Source organism: Drosophila rhopaloa, unplaced genomic scaffold (genome assembly GCF_018152115.1).
Source record: "Drosophila rhopaloa isolate 14029-0021.01 unplaced genomic scaffold, ASM1815211v1 contig_115, whole genome shotgun sequence".
Taxonomy (NCBI): Eukaryota; Metazoa; Arthropoda; class Insecta; order Diptera; family Drosophilidae; genus Drosophila; species Drosophila rhopaloa.
In genome coordinates this window covers 3,103,052-3,119,253 of record NW_025334990.1, presented here as the reverse complement: position 1 = coordinate 3,119,253, position 16,202 = coordinate 3,103,052, and the positions used below count along the sequence as shown (strand labels likewise).

Here is a 16,202-nt window from a genome sequence, read left to right as displayed (position 1 = left end):
ATCAACTGCGCCCAAAAAGCTAACTGCCTCTGCATCCGTCGCTGCCCGAGCTCTGCCAACGCCGACGTCGGCGTCGGTGGCAACAGGTCGCCGCAAACACAGATACACACTGACACAAAAAGCCAAGCTTCGGGTCGAAGCTCTGCTTCTTAGCCAAGTTAACAATGTGCTGTTGTTTCGCTGAAATTGTCAGTTGCGATTCTGTTGTGTGTTTGCACGTGATTATGCCGCATGCAACATGTGTATTGTTTTATTTGCCCTGCCTCTTAAGCGAGTTTCCTTTGTGGCCATTAACATGTCAACAACCACAGAGCGTCAAGAATGTGGCTATAATGCGCTAGAGGGGTGGGGTGGTGGGAGGAGGTGGGTGGGAGGATTGTGTCGGAGTGGGTGGCGCAGGGAGAAGGCCGCGCGGAGAAGAGTGCGCATTTAATTCAAAACACGTGTCTCACTTCGTACTCTCTTTGTGGCTGTTGCCCTCTGTTTGCGATTCTTTCCCTCGCATTTCTTTCTATGTATAAATGCACTGAGAGAAATCATACTTGATAACCAGTAATAAAACCGAATACCATTTTGGTGCAGGTTCAGTTACCGGTGCCGCACCGAATTGACTGTTTTAGGAAACAATTCCATTTCGGTTTTAATGTTTTGGTTCCTTTTCTAGAACCGGTTCGTACCTGTACAGTTGCAAAATCTTCAAAATTTGTGTTGATTTATACATTATACACTTCAATAATATATAAAAAAAACAAGAGAGAACGCTATAGTCGGGTGCCCCGACTATCAGATACCCGTTACTCAGGTAAAGGGAGTGCGAGGGAGATGGAGATAGAAACTTTGATCACGCATAACTTTTTAACGAATGGTCCGATTTGAAAAATTTCTTCAACATTTCGATAGGTATTGATAAACACAATAAAACTGCATTTTTACTTTTCCGAAATATTTAAATTTTTAAAATCGTATATAAGCGATTGTGGGCGTTAAAGGGGGCGTGGCACCTTTTTGAAACAAACTTGCGCTGCGTAGGAACTCCTAGAATCTGCATGCAAAATGCCAATCTTCTAGCTTTTATAGTTTCCGAGATCTCAGCGTTCATACGGACAGACAGACGGACAGACGGACAGACAGACGGACAGACGGACATGGCTATATCGACTCGGCTAGTGACCCTGATCAAGAATATATATACTTTATAGGGTCGGAAACGCTTCCTTCTAGCTGTTACATACTTTTGCACGAATACAATATACCCTTTTACTCTACGAGTAACGGGTATAACAATGCCTGGCAGTAAAGCATTCATAGAAGCCAGTGTTTTCTATTATAGGATCTGAAAATGTGAATTTTATATACTCGTATATACACATTAATACTTATAAATAATTTTCTAGTGCTTGAAACTGTATTTTAACATTAAAAAAATCATTGTTTTAATTTAATTAAAATAAGATTTACTATAATATAAAAGAAAAAGTAGGGACAACTTTAAAAATGTTAAGATTTTGTATCTTATTTATTTATCCTCTCTTGTATCCAACTTCTTAAAACCTTGTCAAAATAATATATAATTTTTGACTTGTGTATTTACAAAGTACGTATGTACATGCATTTTGTGCGAGCAATTGATGCGTTACCCCAATACCGACCTCTTACTCCACCCCGTCTCAAAACTCCATAGCAAGTGCAACGCAAACCGTTTATTAAATATAATTTTGCATGTTGATTTCTTTGGCTCAGATCGGTTGCCATGACTCGGCTAAATTGTTATAAACAGTCTGTGGGACTGAGAAAGATAGATCTTAAGAGCTAGCTAAACAGTTAGCCTATAGGCGGGGGGGGTTTGGATCAGAAAAACTAGGTCAATTGGGTGTTGCAAAACAATTTTAGGTTGCTTGCGGTGAAGGTTTGCAGTCAAATGACAGCTGTAAATATTTATGGCACTCTTAATTTAAATTCAGCATCACTAGATAGTTTATATTGGAGCAAAACACTAATTTAAGGCACCAACCCATTTTGCTATTTAGTTGCTATTGCTTGTAAGACAGGAATATAACTGACCCAACGTTTTTATGGGTTACTTATAGTGGGAATCGATATTCAACAAGCTTTCATATCGTGAGATCATATTACAACAAGTTGAACTCACTCAACAAGATTTTCGTTCAGGTAGATAATTCTAATGACACGGGTATAACAATTCAAAGCTCTAATAATACGATAATTGGCCAAGCTTTGACTCTAAAACAAACACAAATGAATCACGATAAGTATAGAGCGGCCCAAAGTTCAGGTCATAGATATAGACGTGATCATACAATTAAATGAATAATCAGTTTGAACTTTTTGGGGTTGAAAAGGGGTTGAATTAGTTTAACAAGGTATCTAAGCTTTTTTTTAATTTTTATATTTGAAATCTACTTATGGTCCTCTTTTGAAAGTTCAAAAATATCACATTTTTATACCCTTGCAGAGGGTATTATAATTTTGGTCAGAAGTTTGTAACGCAGTGAAGGAGACGTTTCCGACCCTATAAAGTATATATATTCTTGATCAGGATCAATAGGGGAGTCGATATAGCCATGTCCGTCTGTCCGTCTGTCCGTCTGTCCGTCCGTCCGTCTGTCCGTCTGTCCGTCTGTTTCAATACCGTTTGCGAGCTCAGTTAAAAAGCTAGCGATCTGAAACTTTCACAGTCGTCCTAAAACAAGTGTACGCAGATCAAGTTTGAAAACCGCCCCGATCGGATGTCTATATCCTATAGCTCCCATAGGAACAATCGGATATAACTTGCAAGAATGGAAGATATTTCGCGCAGTGTAAAAGCTATTGACATAAATCTTTCCAAATCTTATTTTTTTATGCGTACCTTGATCAGAGTAAAAGCGCGTGACGGTCGGACGTCTATATCCTATAGCTCCCATAGGAACAAAAGGGTAAAATCGGTTAAAATTTAATGATTTTTAGGATATTTCACGCAGTATACAAGCTATTGACATGAATCTTTCCAAATCCTATTTTTTTATGCATACATTGATCAAGGTGAAAGCGCGTGCCGATCGGACGTCTATATCCTATAGCTCCCATAGGAACAATAGGGTGAAATCGGTCCAAATTTGATGATTATCAGAATATTTCGCGCAGTGTGTAAGCTACTAACATAAAATTTTCCAATTCTTATTTATTTACGCATATCTTGATTAGGGTAAAAGCGCTTGCCGCTCGGAAGTCTTTATCTTAAAGGAGATAGGAAAAATTGTTAAAGGCTGCGAAAGTATCCCTTTTGTATATGACATTTTTGCAGTATAAAAGCAATTGACATTAAACGATGCAAATCTAGTTTACTTATGTATACCTTATTCCTTACGCTACTTTTTCACTTTTAGCAATTTCGTCAAAGTCTGCAAGGGTATTAAAACTTCGGCTTGCCGAAGTTAGCTTCCGTCCTCGTAATATATAAATTCTTATCAAAGAACTACAATATATAATCTAATAATATAATAAAATAATATAATATAATCTAATTTTTACAGGATTACTTTGATTTTGTTTTACAAAAATCATAATTAGAAGTGTTTTACAAATCAAGGCAATCCTTAAAAAAGATAGTGCGTTCTTTTTGTTTTTTTGTGTCAGTTACAAAGTTGCGTTGCCCTTCGTCGTGACCATAATTTCGTAGTACATTTAGTTACCTGTAAAACATAATTCATATCTGTCAGCAGAAACTTTCAAATTGCATTTCATGGCTCTTTCTGCTCTAACAATTTTTATAGTTCCTGGCAATCAACAGATCGTCGCACTCCCTTCGAACCCCCCTTCGTACCCACAAGATACCAATAACAAGGCTCCAAAGATATGCCCGACATTCAATGGTCTTTTTCACACATACCCGACCAGACATAAAGTGTCTGTGCAAAAAATGCAGGCGCACATATTCAGTTTATATATACTCCGCCTCTTTTATATATAGTTCGGAATATATTTTACCCTTCGGGGGCTTGCCCTTCGCCCTTCCCCTTCTCCCCTCCTCAATACTTGAGAAGGGAACTTGCCTGCTCTTGTGGATTTTGTCAAGTGGATTTTTGTCGAGTTTCTGAGATCATTAAAACAACATCGTTAGGGCGTCCATAATGAAGTACTAAAGAGGAACCCAAGAAGCAATCCCTCGAGAGCGGTACTAAGTCCCGAAATGAAAGAATTCAATTTCAAGGCGATGTTTTATGGGTCTAATGATTAGTTCTAGAGACGCACTGTCGCCTCTTTCAGCTGGGACTAACGCAAATCCAAGGAGATATATCGTACTTTCTCATCCAACTTTATATGGCGTATTGTGTTACGACGCGCTCTGCGGGATTGATGGATGCGACCGTGAAAAGCGCGGCGTGGAAAACTCTCGCTTCAACATCGACGTCGATGTTCATATCCATCAGCGGTGCCATGAATAATTTTTCGCATTTTAATCATTCATTTGGGGTATACACGATTGGTTAATCATTTTGTATTCATCATTAATTGCAGGAACAATAATTATTTTTTGAGACCATAATTTTAAAAGACTACTGTTAATTGCAATTATAAGTGTCACAAACAAAATTATATTCTCTTTTGCCCAAATAATGTTAATTTGGAAATAGTATTAAGGCACAAGAAGTCCTTTAAAAATAAACTTTTAAATAAAGGTTATTTTATGTCCCCGAAAGAGCAGTTTATTTGGAAATAGTATCAAAGCCCAAGAAGTCCTTTAAAAAAAAAAGTTTAAATAATGATTATTTTGGGTCCCTGAAAAGCGTATTTTTTTTTATTTGCACTGACACTATATAAACTATTTGGTTTGTATGCACTTTACATGTCTTGACTGACATATAAAAACAATAAGCTTCTATTAAATATTAAAATAACTTTAGCTTAAAAAGTGTTTTATTGTAATCATAAAAAGTATATTTATGTATATTAAATGTAAAAGGGTAAAAAGGGTATATAAACATTCGACTTCCCGCCGTCTAATTGATTTTTTTGTGTTTGCCGCCATCGAATCTTGTTCTTCTGCGTCTATATGTTTGGCCGCCTTTGGGGACGCTCCCGCGCTGTCAGAAATTAATCTTTTGCCTTTCGCCAGATGTTGCCTGCTGCCTACTGCGGTTGGCCAAAGGGAAATACCGGGGGAGGGGCAAATGGAGAGGGGTAAGACGAGATCTTCGCGCAAAGTGTCAGGCGTTTACATCAGAGATGATCGGGTTCCCAGAACAGGGAATTCACCATTTTGATTCTTTTGATTTCCCGTCTTCATTCTTTTGTTTTCCCTTTCGGGCATTAAGCGATTTTCTTTTTGCACACAGTCAAAATAAGTTTGCTTTCATTCTGCTCTAATTAAGTCTTTTATATTGACTTGCAAAATAAATCTTTAATTTACCCTCTTTAGCATTAGTTTTAAATGTTGATGCTGAATCTATTTATTTTTACATCGAGCAACTTAGCTTAAAAAATTGAAATTGAAACATTGATCAAAATAGTACCATCTCACAAATTGAGAAGAACTTTTAATTCGTATTATATTTTAATTGCCCTCAGTATAATGCATGAATCATAGCTGATAAGTATAGATCTTCGACGTTATTGGAAATATATGGGTTTGATTTTTAATTGAATTTTTTCCTCTGCAGTTAAGAAAGCGTTTTACTTACTTCCTGACTTTTAGGGACGTTGGTGGAGTGGGGGGAAGTCAACAGTTTTTGCCTGCGGGCCAAGTCACTAAAATGTTTTTATGTAAATAAACAAAAGTTTGGTTTGGTTTTCCCTCTGTCTTTGTTGTTGCATTGGATGTTCCTTTTTGGATGTCGACCGCCGTCGTTGTTGGGCTTTTTTATGGATTGTTTTTTGTTTATAGACAACTACAATCGGGAAAGTGTGTGTATGTGAGCGAGTTGCTTTTTATGTGCCTTGCGCATCTTCGGCTGAAAAAATATAAAAGCAAAATATTTATGCGACCGATGCGAGGCACAGCCCGCCCGTCAGTCCGTCCGTCCGTCCGTCCGGAATTGGATCCGTACCGTCGTGGCAACGGGGCGGATGAGTGAGCGAGATGCCCATAGTAGCGATCGGTTTTCTCATACCCCTTTTTTCACGCCCCCGAGCAATTACTTGGAGTCAAATACCCTGAAAGTGCTACTGAAATATATAGGGTATATGCAAACGAGATAAACGATACGGAGTACAAAAATTGACTGGGGTAACATGTATTTTTAAAGGACCTAAAAAGGCCCGATCATTGAAAATAATACAAAAATAAATGGCATCAATTAATATGTTGTATAGGAATGTTTTTAAGAGCATTAAAAATAAATATTAAAAACATAAACAGCTTCAATTGTTTTTATTTGACTGAAAAAACTTGAGAATTAGTTGTAGCGTATTTAATTAAAATTTTTTAAAACTATAATACTCTACCAGGTTTAGTTAAGTCTTTAAGAGAATAATAAAATGATTAAATATTTGATCAAAAATAAATTTTAAGAGCAACTGGTAGTCGAATGACTAAAACTAAGAATACCATTCACTTGTCTTTTTATGAACTTCCACAGACACATACAGCTAGGCCATAAACAAACATTTTCGTACACATTAATATGTATCTTGTAGATGCACATTCGGTACATTAGCTGGGCTTTTTGTTATTGTTGCTGATGGACAGATCGGCCGACTTCATCATCGGTGGCCATTAGTCAGCGCTGGCCTCCGCGCCCCTTGCGATCCCCACCTCCGGAGCGTCTATGAACTTTGATCGCTGATTGATTGGCCAAATGCACTCGAAATGCAGGCAGCACCTCCATGAACAAACGAGCGTATATCGATGATTTTAATTACTTGAGCCGCTGAGCAGTTTGCATATTTGGTTGTCGGTGCAATCGTTGCGTGAACCAGATGTTTTCCCCAGGAATAGGGGTGCTCAGAAGGGTCAGGCGGAAAAGGCATGGGTGTAGCAAAGGGGTTCAAAAGAAAGCCAAAATATAACTATCAAAATAATCAATAAAATAATGTTCAGCAGAACATAAAAATTTAGCCAATAGGTCTCGAATTTAAGGTTTTTAATTAAGGTTTAGTCATAAAATCAAGAATCAAAGTGCATCAGAAGTGTCTTCGATTGAAATTTGTAAAAACATAATTAAAACAATCCAACCGAAATATGAAAGGACATTTAAAAATATCGATTAGGCGGTACTGGAACAAACCAGAGGAAAATTTTTTGATCATTCATGTTTAATATTACATTTCTATCCATTTTTAACCAAATGGAATAAAACCTCCTCTGCCTGCACTAGAGCACTGGATTAGTGTACCAACCACCTATATTTTATCTTCCTCAGTACTAACATTTATTTTTCCCCCCAATAAATGTTTCTATCCACGCCCATGGATACAGGACTGGGGCGGCCAGCTTCCCACTGGCAATCAATCAGCGGGGCACAAATGAGTCTGCGAATGGGTCACAACAATGCATTGCGATCTCCAAGTGGGCAGCAAACGCTTCCGTTTCGTTTTCCTCTCGACTGTCTGGTTTTACTTTGAAATCGGAAACGCTTCGTATAATTTTTGGACACACCGTTTTGACTTTAACATGGACACGGACACGGTCATCTGCTCGTCTGGGAATGGCTAAGGAAACTCGAATGAGAATGGAAATCCGCGGCAGTAAGCGGGTTGATCATATTTCAGAATTTTGCAAGGAATTCGTTGAAATAATAAAAGTAGCTTCTTTGAGTTTTGATGAAATTTATTTATGCAACTTTTGAATAATTGTTTCAAACCGAAAAGTGGTCAACAAATATAATTGTTTGTTAAGAGTGTTATTCACTCAGATAAATTGTTTCATATAATATTCCCTTCATAAAAATAGATTTGTTTTTATCAATAAGTTATCAAGTCATTAGACCAAATCGTCTGTCAATATTTTTCCTACTAATGCACTTGAAATTTCATTTGCCCCGAAACCAAAATATTTTCCTGTCTGACATAGGATGCTGAATTGAAAAATTGAAGGGGGAAAGTCGTCTTTTTCCACTGTATTAGTTTCAGTTACTGCAATTACCGCTTTGAATTTCCACTGAACATTGTTTTAGTTCAGCCCCCGAAGGGGAAAAGGGAATAAATATCTAGGGAACCACCTTAAGGATCCAAGAAGGGGAATAAAGTGAGTTGGGACTCAGAGCTACCTAAAAATGGGAGACACAAAACTGTCAACGCCCCCTCTCCGGCTCCTCTGATTTTACCACTCTCTTCCTTTTTCAAAAACAATTCCAGGGGTTTTCTTAAAAAGTACTGGAAGAGCGGCTCAAATGACGAGGGGTCATAAATCCCGTAGCTAAATTTAGAACGTGCTGAGGATGGCGAGGATCACCGCAGGTCGTGTGAGATCCCTGCGAGGACGAGGGCCATTGCCATTGCCTGTTTATGTGTGATTTTAACTAAATTATTTTTTTCGCAAGGCCAATTCCCACACATGGTAATCAATGGCATGTGCTATGCGCTTAAGGACTGCAAATCTCGCTGCGCAGCGAAAAGGACCTCATGCCAGGGGACAAACCATTTTCGTATTCTTTTCCCAACATATGTGTGGGCGAGCGACTCGAGTCGACTCGTAAATGAAATGAAAACAATGCCAGGATGCGTTTCGGTCCTTTGCCACGATTTTCAATGCCCTCGCTGACTCTCTGAGGAAATAGGCGCCGCCAGTCCAAGGGATGTGCGATCTACGATATATATTGGCCTCTGCCATTCGGATTCATTCATCAGTCATCCGAAAATGGGCGTTCTGGCAACCAATACTCGTATAAATCAATTGTTTTTAAATTCCATCTCTTTTTCTCATGGTTTCTCTCTCATATATCTATAGTTTTCCGCCTTAATTAGATGCTGAAATTCCTTGGAAATTCTTTGTTCGTTGTACGACTATAGCCAGAAAAATAAAATGGTGATTTGGTCTTATTGATGTAGTCGGCTAAAAATTGCCTTGATTAATCGAATATTTGGACAAACAAGCGAAGGATGAATAACTTGATATTTAATTTATTTGGCAGTCTAATATGTCTATGCTCTCCGACAACATTTTTAAGTCATGCCGACAATAAATGTTAATTTTTAGTTTCCTAAAATATTGTGTTTAGTTTCCCTTAGGAAATGATTGTGTTACAAAATTGCGGAACTTGTTATAATAATTTAATATTTCATATAGGACTAGATTCAGAAAAAAAGGATACTTTAAAAGGGGTAACAATTTAAAAAATTTAGTGTGTCCTAAGAATATCTGAAGTTCAATCTCAAGCAACTTTCAGACATGAAACATCAACAAATTAAGGTACTTATTAGCAGAAATGTTGTCTACGGAAATGTAAGTGATCTAAGATATTAATATTCTTCAGCTTATAAATCCTTTAAAAACATCTTAAATGTGTTTGAAAATAAAGGTTTGAAAGTCAAATGTTGGTTAAGTATATTTATAATAGGAATCCGTTCGCCTGTTAGTGAAGATTTAAAAAAAGATTTGATAATCGTTTTTTGAAACTCAGTTATTTCTCTTATAGATATTTCTTTTTCCAGTGCCATAAAAAAGCAAAGAAAATTTTAGGAATAATAAAGAATTCAATTTTCACAATTTGAACAAAGAGGATCAGTTGGCACACAAATTAATAATAATTTTTTAACCACATTAACAACTTGTGTGAAGTGATCACAGCAAAAGAAAGAATATCGCTAAGTGGATAAATTTTCGATATATTCTCTTCTGATATTTTTTTCTCAAGTATGAAGTCGCATAATCTCAGATAATCTTCATAATGCCTTCTAACACTTCAAAAATGAGGACTCCCCAACCCCGCAAACGACAACCTGTCAACATGCATGCGATATGCCAATTTTACCAGATCTAAATACAAATCTAAATTTGTATCTACACAAACTGTGTGCAGATCTTTTAGAAGATCCAAAATAAGCACCGTACAATGTATATAGAGCGGAGAGCACTTTCGAGCACCGCGAGCTGTCATTTAAAAAGCAATTAAGTCAACAACTATGAACGAGAGCGATCGGAGCGATTTTGGGCCTTTGATGAGGAGGAGTCCAGTTCTCCAGGCCCCAAGGCGGCGACTAAATTATCTGACTGAGCTAATTACGAGCATTTTAAGCACGCATTTTGGCGACATAAATACTTTGCTCAGTATATTCGGTGGCTGGTATACTTTGTAAACAGTTTTTATGTTTTTGAACATAAATCAACCGGATGTGGATGTGTTGCTCCATCGCGGGTCCGGACCGTGTAGCTATGTGTGTATATCGGCGGGCTTCCCATCATCACCGAGAATCTATAGGATGCAATGTGTATCTCGCGGATACATACAGAAACAGCCACCACGTCCGTCCATCTGTCGGCGGAATGACGTTACGCTCTAAGTATGTCGACGTCGCTTCGATTGTCTCCGCTTTATAAGACAAAAAGTCCAAACCCGGGGATCGACCCCCCCAGCGAAGAAGACATTTTCGCGCCCAATTTAGTGGAGGGGACGATCCAAAACCACAACGGAATGGAGACAAAAAAGAGAAATAACTAAATGCAAAATGGCGTTTTGTTTTGTTCATGGCTTTTCTTTGTTTCTTGGCTTGTTTCGTTTTTACAATTAATTTAGTTTAGACTATAAAATTAAATAGGCTTTAATCGTAGGTTTAGGCTTAGACATCTAATCGACACGTATATGGAAAGAGTGACAGAGAATTGAAGAGTGAGAGCGGCCAGGGCTCTGGAATTCACACGATAGTTGCAGCTGGAAGCCCCTCCTGGATCCTTGACAGGCGTCTATAGTATATATAGTGGCCCGATCCGGTGCTATGCCTTCTGATGCTGGGCATCGCCCTCCATGCGCCACACCCCGAAGAGGTAACTTAGCTTCTCGGGCGGGATGATAGGTGCTCCGTTGGCCTTTCGCAGGCACTTGAGATCGGCCTCGGCTCCATTGGCAGCGGCACTCAGCAAGGAACTGGCCGATCCGTAGGCCGAGGGCGATCCCTGGGCCTCCAAGGCCTTCAGCAGGGATATGTCACTCGAGCTGAGCATGCGGCACAGAAAGTCGATGTATCTGTAAATTAAAGAACAATTCTTGATTAATTCAGAGTTTCGATAAAAGAGGATTAAGGACTAAAATCCAATATAAATTTTAGGGGTTTCATAAAAAGTTTCGCAAAGAATGGCTGAAATGTCGAAGGAAATTATAAATACATAATTCATTTTTTAGAAGTAAACGATCCTAAGAATTCCTTATGTATACTACAAATATATTACTTTAAAATGTATTTAAAAGGGTAAATATTTCTATATCAATTTTATAAATTTAAGTTTATATGCCGTCACTACCATTTAAATTAAATAAATTATCAATTTTTATTAAGAAATAATTCTTTCAACGGTCATATACGGATTTCTCTATTTAATTTTTAAATTATTTCAGTCAATGTTTTATCAAGATTTAATATGAAATAGTCCAATTGTCATGAAAATTTTAATGAACATTGTTGAATATTAAAGATTTGGGAATTATGAAAAGTCTAGGACTTTAAAACAAATTTTGGTGAATTGTAAATGTTTTTTAAAGATAAAAATCAGTATGAAAGTTTTTGATACCTATTTATATATGTTGTACAACTAATAATGCTAAATTTAAAATGCATATTTCTTTGGTAAGACATATTAACTGTTTTGTAGTTATTTGGACGAAAGCAATATGAAAGGGAATATGTAACTGGCTAAAATAATAATGTTGGGAATGGACAAAAAAGAAAGCTTTTCTTTGTGAAAAAATACGTTCTTTCATTGAAACTTTATGATGTGTTTGGGAGTGAACAGTTTCTTACCTTGTGGCCAGTTTAAGGGTCTGGATCTTGCTGAGTTTGTCGCTGGGCAGCGTTGGGATGATCTGCTGCAGGGACTTGAAGGCATCGTTCAGGCTCTGGGTGCGCTGGCGTTCCCTGACATTGGCCATAACGCGCTGGTTGCTGAACTCGTCCGTTTCCTCCGTTTTGCTGGGCTTCCTCTTCAGCCGCCGACGTGGCTTCCGGAATGCCTTTCCGCCGGCATCCGATCCGTCCAGCAAACTCCCAGCACTGCCGTCATCCGCCAGACAGGCGGGCGACATGACTCCTCCGTTCAGATCGCCCACGGAACTCAAGGCGTTGTGGCGGGCGTACTCCATGTCATCCCGATCCGAGCTGGAATAGGCACTGCCATTCAGGGAGTTGGCCGGCTCATAGCCCTCGAAACTCTGTCTATAGGCGTTTTGGAAGTGCATTTGGGCGTGATTCGATTGGTGTTGCTGCTGTTGCTGTTGCTGCTGCTGCGATTGCTGCTGGTTGCTGTAGAGGGGCAGGAAAACCTGAGCCTTGTGCTCGGGCAAATCTTCATCGGGAAACTCGAAATGGGAGTGCGGGGAGGTGCAAGTGCTCTGGACTCCTGGACAAGATTGAGCCGACGCCACCTCATCCACGGTGGTGGGTAAATAGTCCACATAGATGTGTTGCTGCTGCTGATGTTGCTGCTGCTGTTGATGTTGCTGCTGCTGCTGTTGCTGCTGGTGGATTAGCTTCTTGTGCTCCGGTTGCATAGTCAGAGATCCTCCGGTTTGGCAATCATAGTCGCCACTGCTCCTGGCCCTCTTGCCATGCTCATTCCAGGAGGATCCACTGCCGGTCTGGCTATCGAAACCACTCTGATTGTTGCCGGAACTCGTGTTGTTGCTGCTGGTATTATTGTTATTCAGCTCCAGGCTGGCACTTTGGGCACTGTGATTGCTGCTGGTGCTGAGGACCTCGTTGCTGGGTATATTATAGTCGGTATCCTCCAGTTCCGTAATGCCATAGGCCGCATATTCCGAGGGCAGTGGCGCGTACTGGGGTTGCTGCTGCTGTTGCTGGTGGGAGTGGAGATGTTGCTGCTGCTGCTGGTGCTGCAGTTGGTAGCCGGACTGCATATACGCCTGCTGCTCCACCTGGATCAGCTTGATCACATTGTGCTGCAGCTCCATTATGTTGGGCAATGTGGGCTTGTAGCTAATGTCCAGCAGCACTTTGGGTGACACCGAACGAGCGCTCATCATTTGGTGATTTTTCTGGGTTTTCTAAAGCACTTCCTGAGTTAGGATTTTTTGTATTTAAATATAATATGTATTTTTGGAACTTTAGAGGTTCTTGTGTAGTTTCACGCCCGCGTTTGGTGGATCGATCTGCTTGCACGCACTGACGGAACGCAACTGACGCACGATCCTTCCGGCCATTGCTCAAATTGACATTTTGCGGCTGCTCGTCGGCCATTCGCTGCCGCCGCCCTATCGTCGTCCCGCTCGCGCGCCCCTATGGCCATCTCGCTCCCACCCAATGGCGGAAGCTGCGGCAGCAGGTATGACGTCAAGCGGCGGGCGGGGGATTTCGATTTTCTCGAGCGGCAACGGCGGCTGCAAAATTCTTCTGGCCGACAGAAAAATGAGAGCCTTGACTTCGGTCTGCGCCTTGGATTTTACATCGCCTCTCTTGGGTAATTCTTTGGGTTTTCTCTCGATCTGGGAAAATATCGGGGAACGCACGCTGGAAATCGGGTCGGGGAATATGCCGGCAGTTGTCGGCAATATTTGAAATAAATTTAAATTTGTTGATACGACTTTGCTCTTAATGTTTTTGAATTATCGCCTGACTTTGCATCTTTTAAAGATTGTAAAAGGATCTTTAAATGATATATATCTCTAGACAGATTGACTGTTGTCTTATTAAAGTTTTTAAAACACGAAAACTATTAACAAACACTTCTTGAAATTAACTATGTATTTATGCTGAACCTTAAAATAAACAAAATTATGTATAAATGATTTGATATAAAACTCAAACCCTAATCTTTTTTGTTTAATGTTATACAAGTTGTTTTATTATCTCAAAATAATAAAAGCCTTTTTGTTCGATATACTAACTGCAATGCCCAGATTTACGTTATAGAAATATCATCGAAAAATGATAAATATAAAGAAAACTCTTTTAATTAAATTTTGTTTCACTTTAAAGCAATTTAAAATATTGTTATTTCAGTATTAAAATTCATTTGTCGACATTTTCCGAAGTCGAGCTTAAAAATAAACATAAAAATAAATTAACAAAATTGCTTAAAATTTAGTAAGTTCCAAATGTAACCTTTTTTTGTTTTGCTATTAAAATGTTCAATTGACTTTACGACTAAAATGTTTAAATTAATTACTAAATTTAGATATAATTAATAACCTTTTTAAACTTTTATTATCCTAAGCATACATTTGAAGAAAACTATACGGTTTTAAGTTAAAAATCTATTTAATCAAAATAAATGTATTTTTATTTATCTGATTGAAAACTTTCCTAATCACGTTTTCTGTCTGGGAAAATTTCAGTTTATAGGTACTTCGGACATGCAGAATTTTCCCAGGAAACAGGCCAAAATGTTTATACGCCAGCCCATCAAAATCATTTCGCTATTATATAATCATCAGTTGCCAACTATCGTAAAGCGTGTAAATCCTCAACCCTAGCCAAGGGGAACTCCGCAAAAAAGGTTTCATTATGCCTAATTAGTGAATTTCCACACACACGTACCGAGAAAATCGCAGACGAAAACCACTCGGAGGTCCGAAAATCCAGAAAAATACGAGCGAAAAGTCAAATTTCCGGATATAATTATCTGCCTGCCTGCCGTGTCCACCAAAAATACCCGATTAATGCAGAGCGCGAACTTCCGCTGGAAAAAACCGCGATCTTCGATCGCCGGCTTAGGTAATAGCAAAACCCCAGGACACGGAATCTTCCCCTTAGAAAAACCACCAACAGGGTTTTGCCCTGCCCTTAAACTACCTGGATCTGAAGAGTTTAAAAATTATATCGGATATTATTTATAAACTGATTATTATTATTGAGTTTTGCTTAATTGATTAGATTTGTCATTTAGATTGGTTTATTGAATTAAGATTTGCTGTGAATAAAGAATGACGTACATAACAACTTAAATAAATAATGTCAAAAGGTAATCTCGCTCTGATTTATTTAATTCACATACTCTTTCTTTAGCATCCAAAATTCTGCGAGTTATTAGAGTAGTTGATTTAAGTGATTTGGAGCTTATTATATAAAATCATTAGGCTTTTAATGAATTTATTTATTTTTAAAAAGCTCTCATACGTTTTCTTATTGGATGTGGATAATTAAAAATATATATTTTATTATTTGGTATTGACTCCCTACTAAATTTTCAGTAGGTCAAAATTAAATTGTTTGTGACACACCCTTAAGTCGTGTTGTATTTTTTATGGCCCTTTAAAAATGAAACTATAATAAAATTGAACAAAAACATTGCCTACTTTTTGGATAAAATGTTTGTAATAGAAAACTGCAAACAGCGCCTTAAAGTATACAAAAGAAATCGCAAGAATTCTGGTAGAAAAGTCATTTTTATCATGTGCTGTTAATTTAAAGAAAAACATAGCAACCAAATTTGTATGAAAATAGCCAAAGTAAATTATTGTTTTAATTATTTTGTTCAAAATATATTTTTTCTTTGCGCTACTTATTATGAAACTCTGCTGGTAGATGGCGCCACAAGCGATTGTAAGAAAGATGTAGATCCGATCCAACCGCTCAAAATGATCTTAATGTTCCAATTGGACACGCTGCAGTCACGTAGTTTATTGATTTCAATTCCGTTTACGAACCCAAATCAAACGAAAAAAAAACCAAATCGGAGAGAAGCTGGAAAAGGTATTTTGCGTATTACTTTTTTTGCGATGCTGCTTCTGTTTTTCATCTCTTGTCTTTTTTTTCTGACTTTGCGTGGTGCGATTGCCAAACGATTTTCAAGCGGACCAACTTTCCATTTTGACAATGCTCTAATCCTGCCATCGCAAAAACCATGTGTGTGGCAGTGTGCGGAGCGTGAGAAGAAACTTTTGGTGCACGTAAATCTCGCTCGACAATCAATTAAAATTAAAATATTTTTTGCCTGCCGAGAGCGCAAGCGTTGTCTACATATTCGAATTGACTTTTGATGATGTATCACGATTTATTGTTACCAAAAATGGTCGTCAAAGCGCGTGGAAAAGTGGATCAGGTAGTCTGGCGACGTCTAACGGTTGTGTTAGTGGGATAAAACGGGGCGGAGAGCG

The 16,202-nt window shown here is 38.5% G+C and overlaps 1 protein-coding gene across 1 annotated transcript; it reads right to left on the bottom strand.

Moving 5' to 3' along the window:
- Window positions 1–10,630: 10,630 nt before the first annotated feature.
- LOC108038562 (protein twist) lies at window positions 10,631–13,273 on the bottom strand. Its single transcript, XM_017115387.2, has 2 exons — window positions 11,893–13,273; window positions 10,631–11,120 (listed from the first exon to the last, which is right to left on the bottom strand). Exons 1-2 carry the CDS (start codon window positions 13,128–13,130, stop codon window positions 10,871–10,873), a joined length of 1,488 nt encoding a protein of 495 aa, XP_016970876.1. The 5' UTR covers window positions 13,131–13,273; the 3' UTR covers window positions 10,631–10,870.
- Between the last annotated feature and the right edge of the window lie 2,929 nt (window positions 13,274–16,202).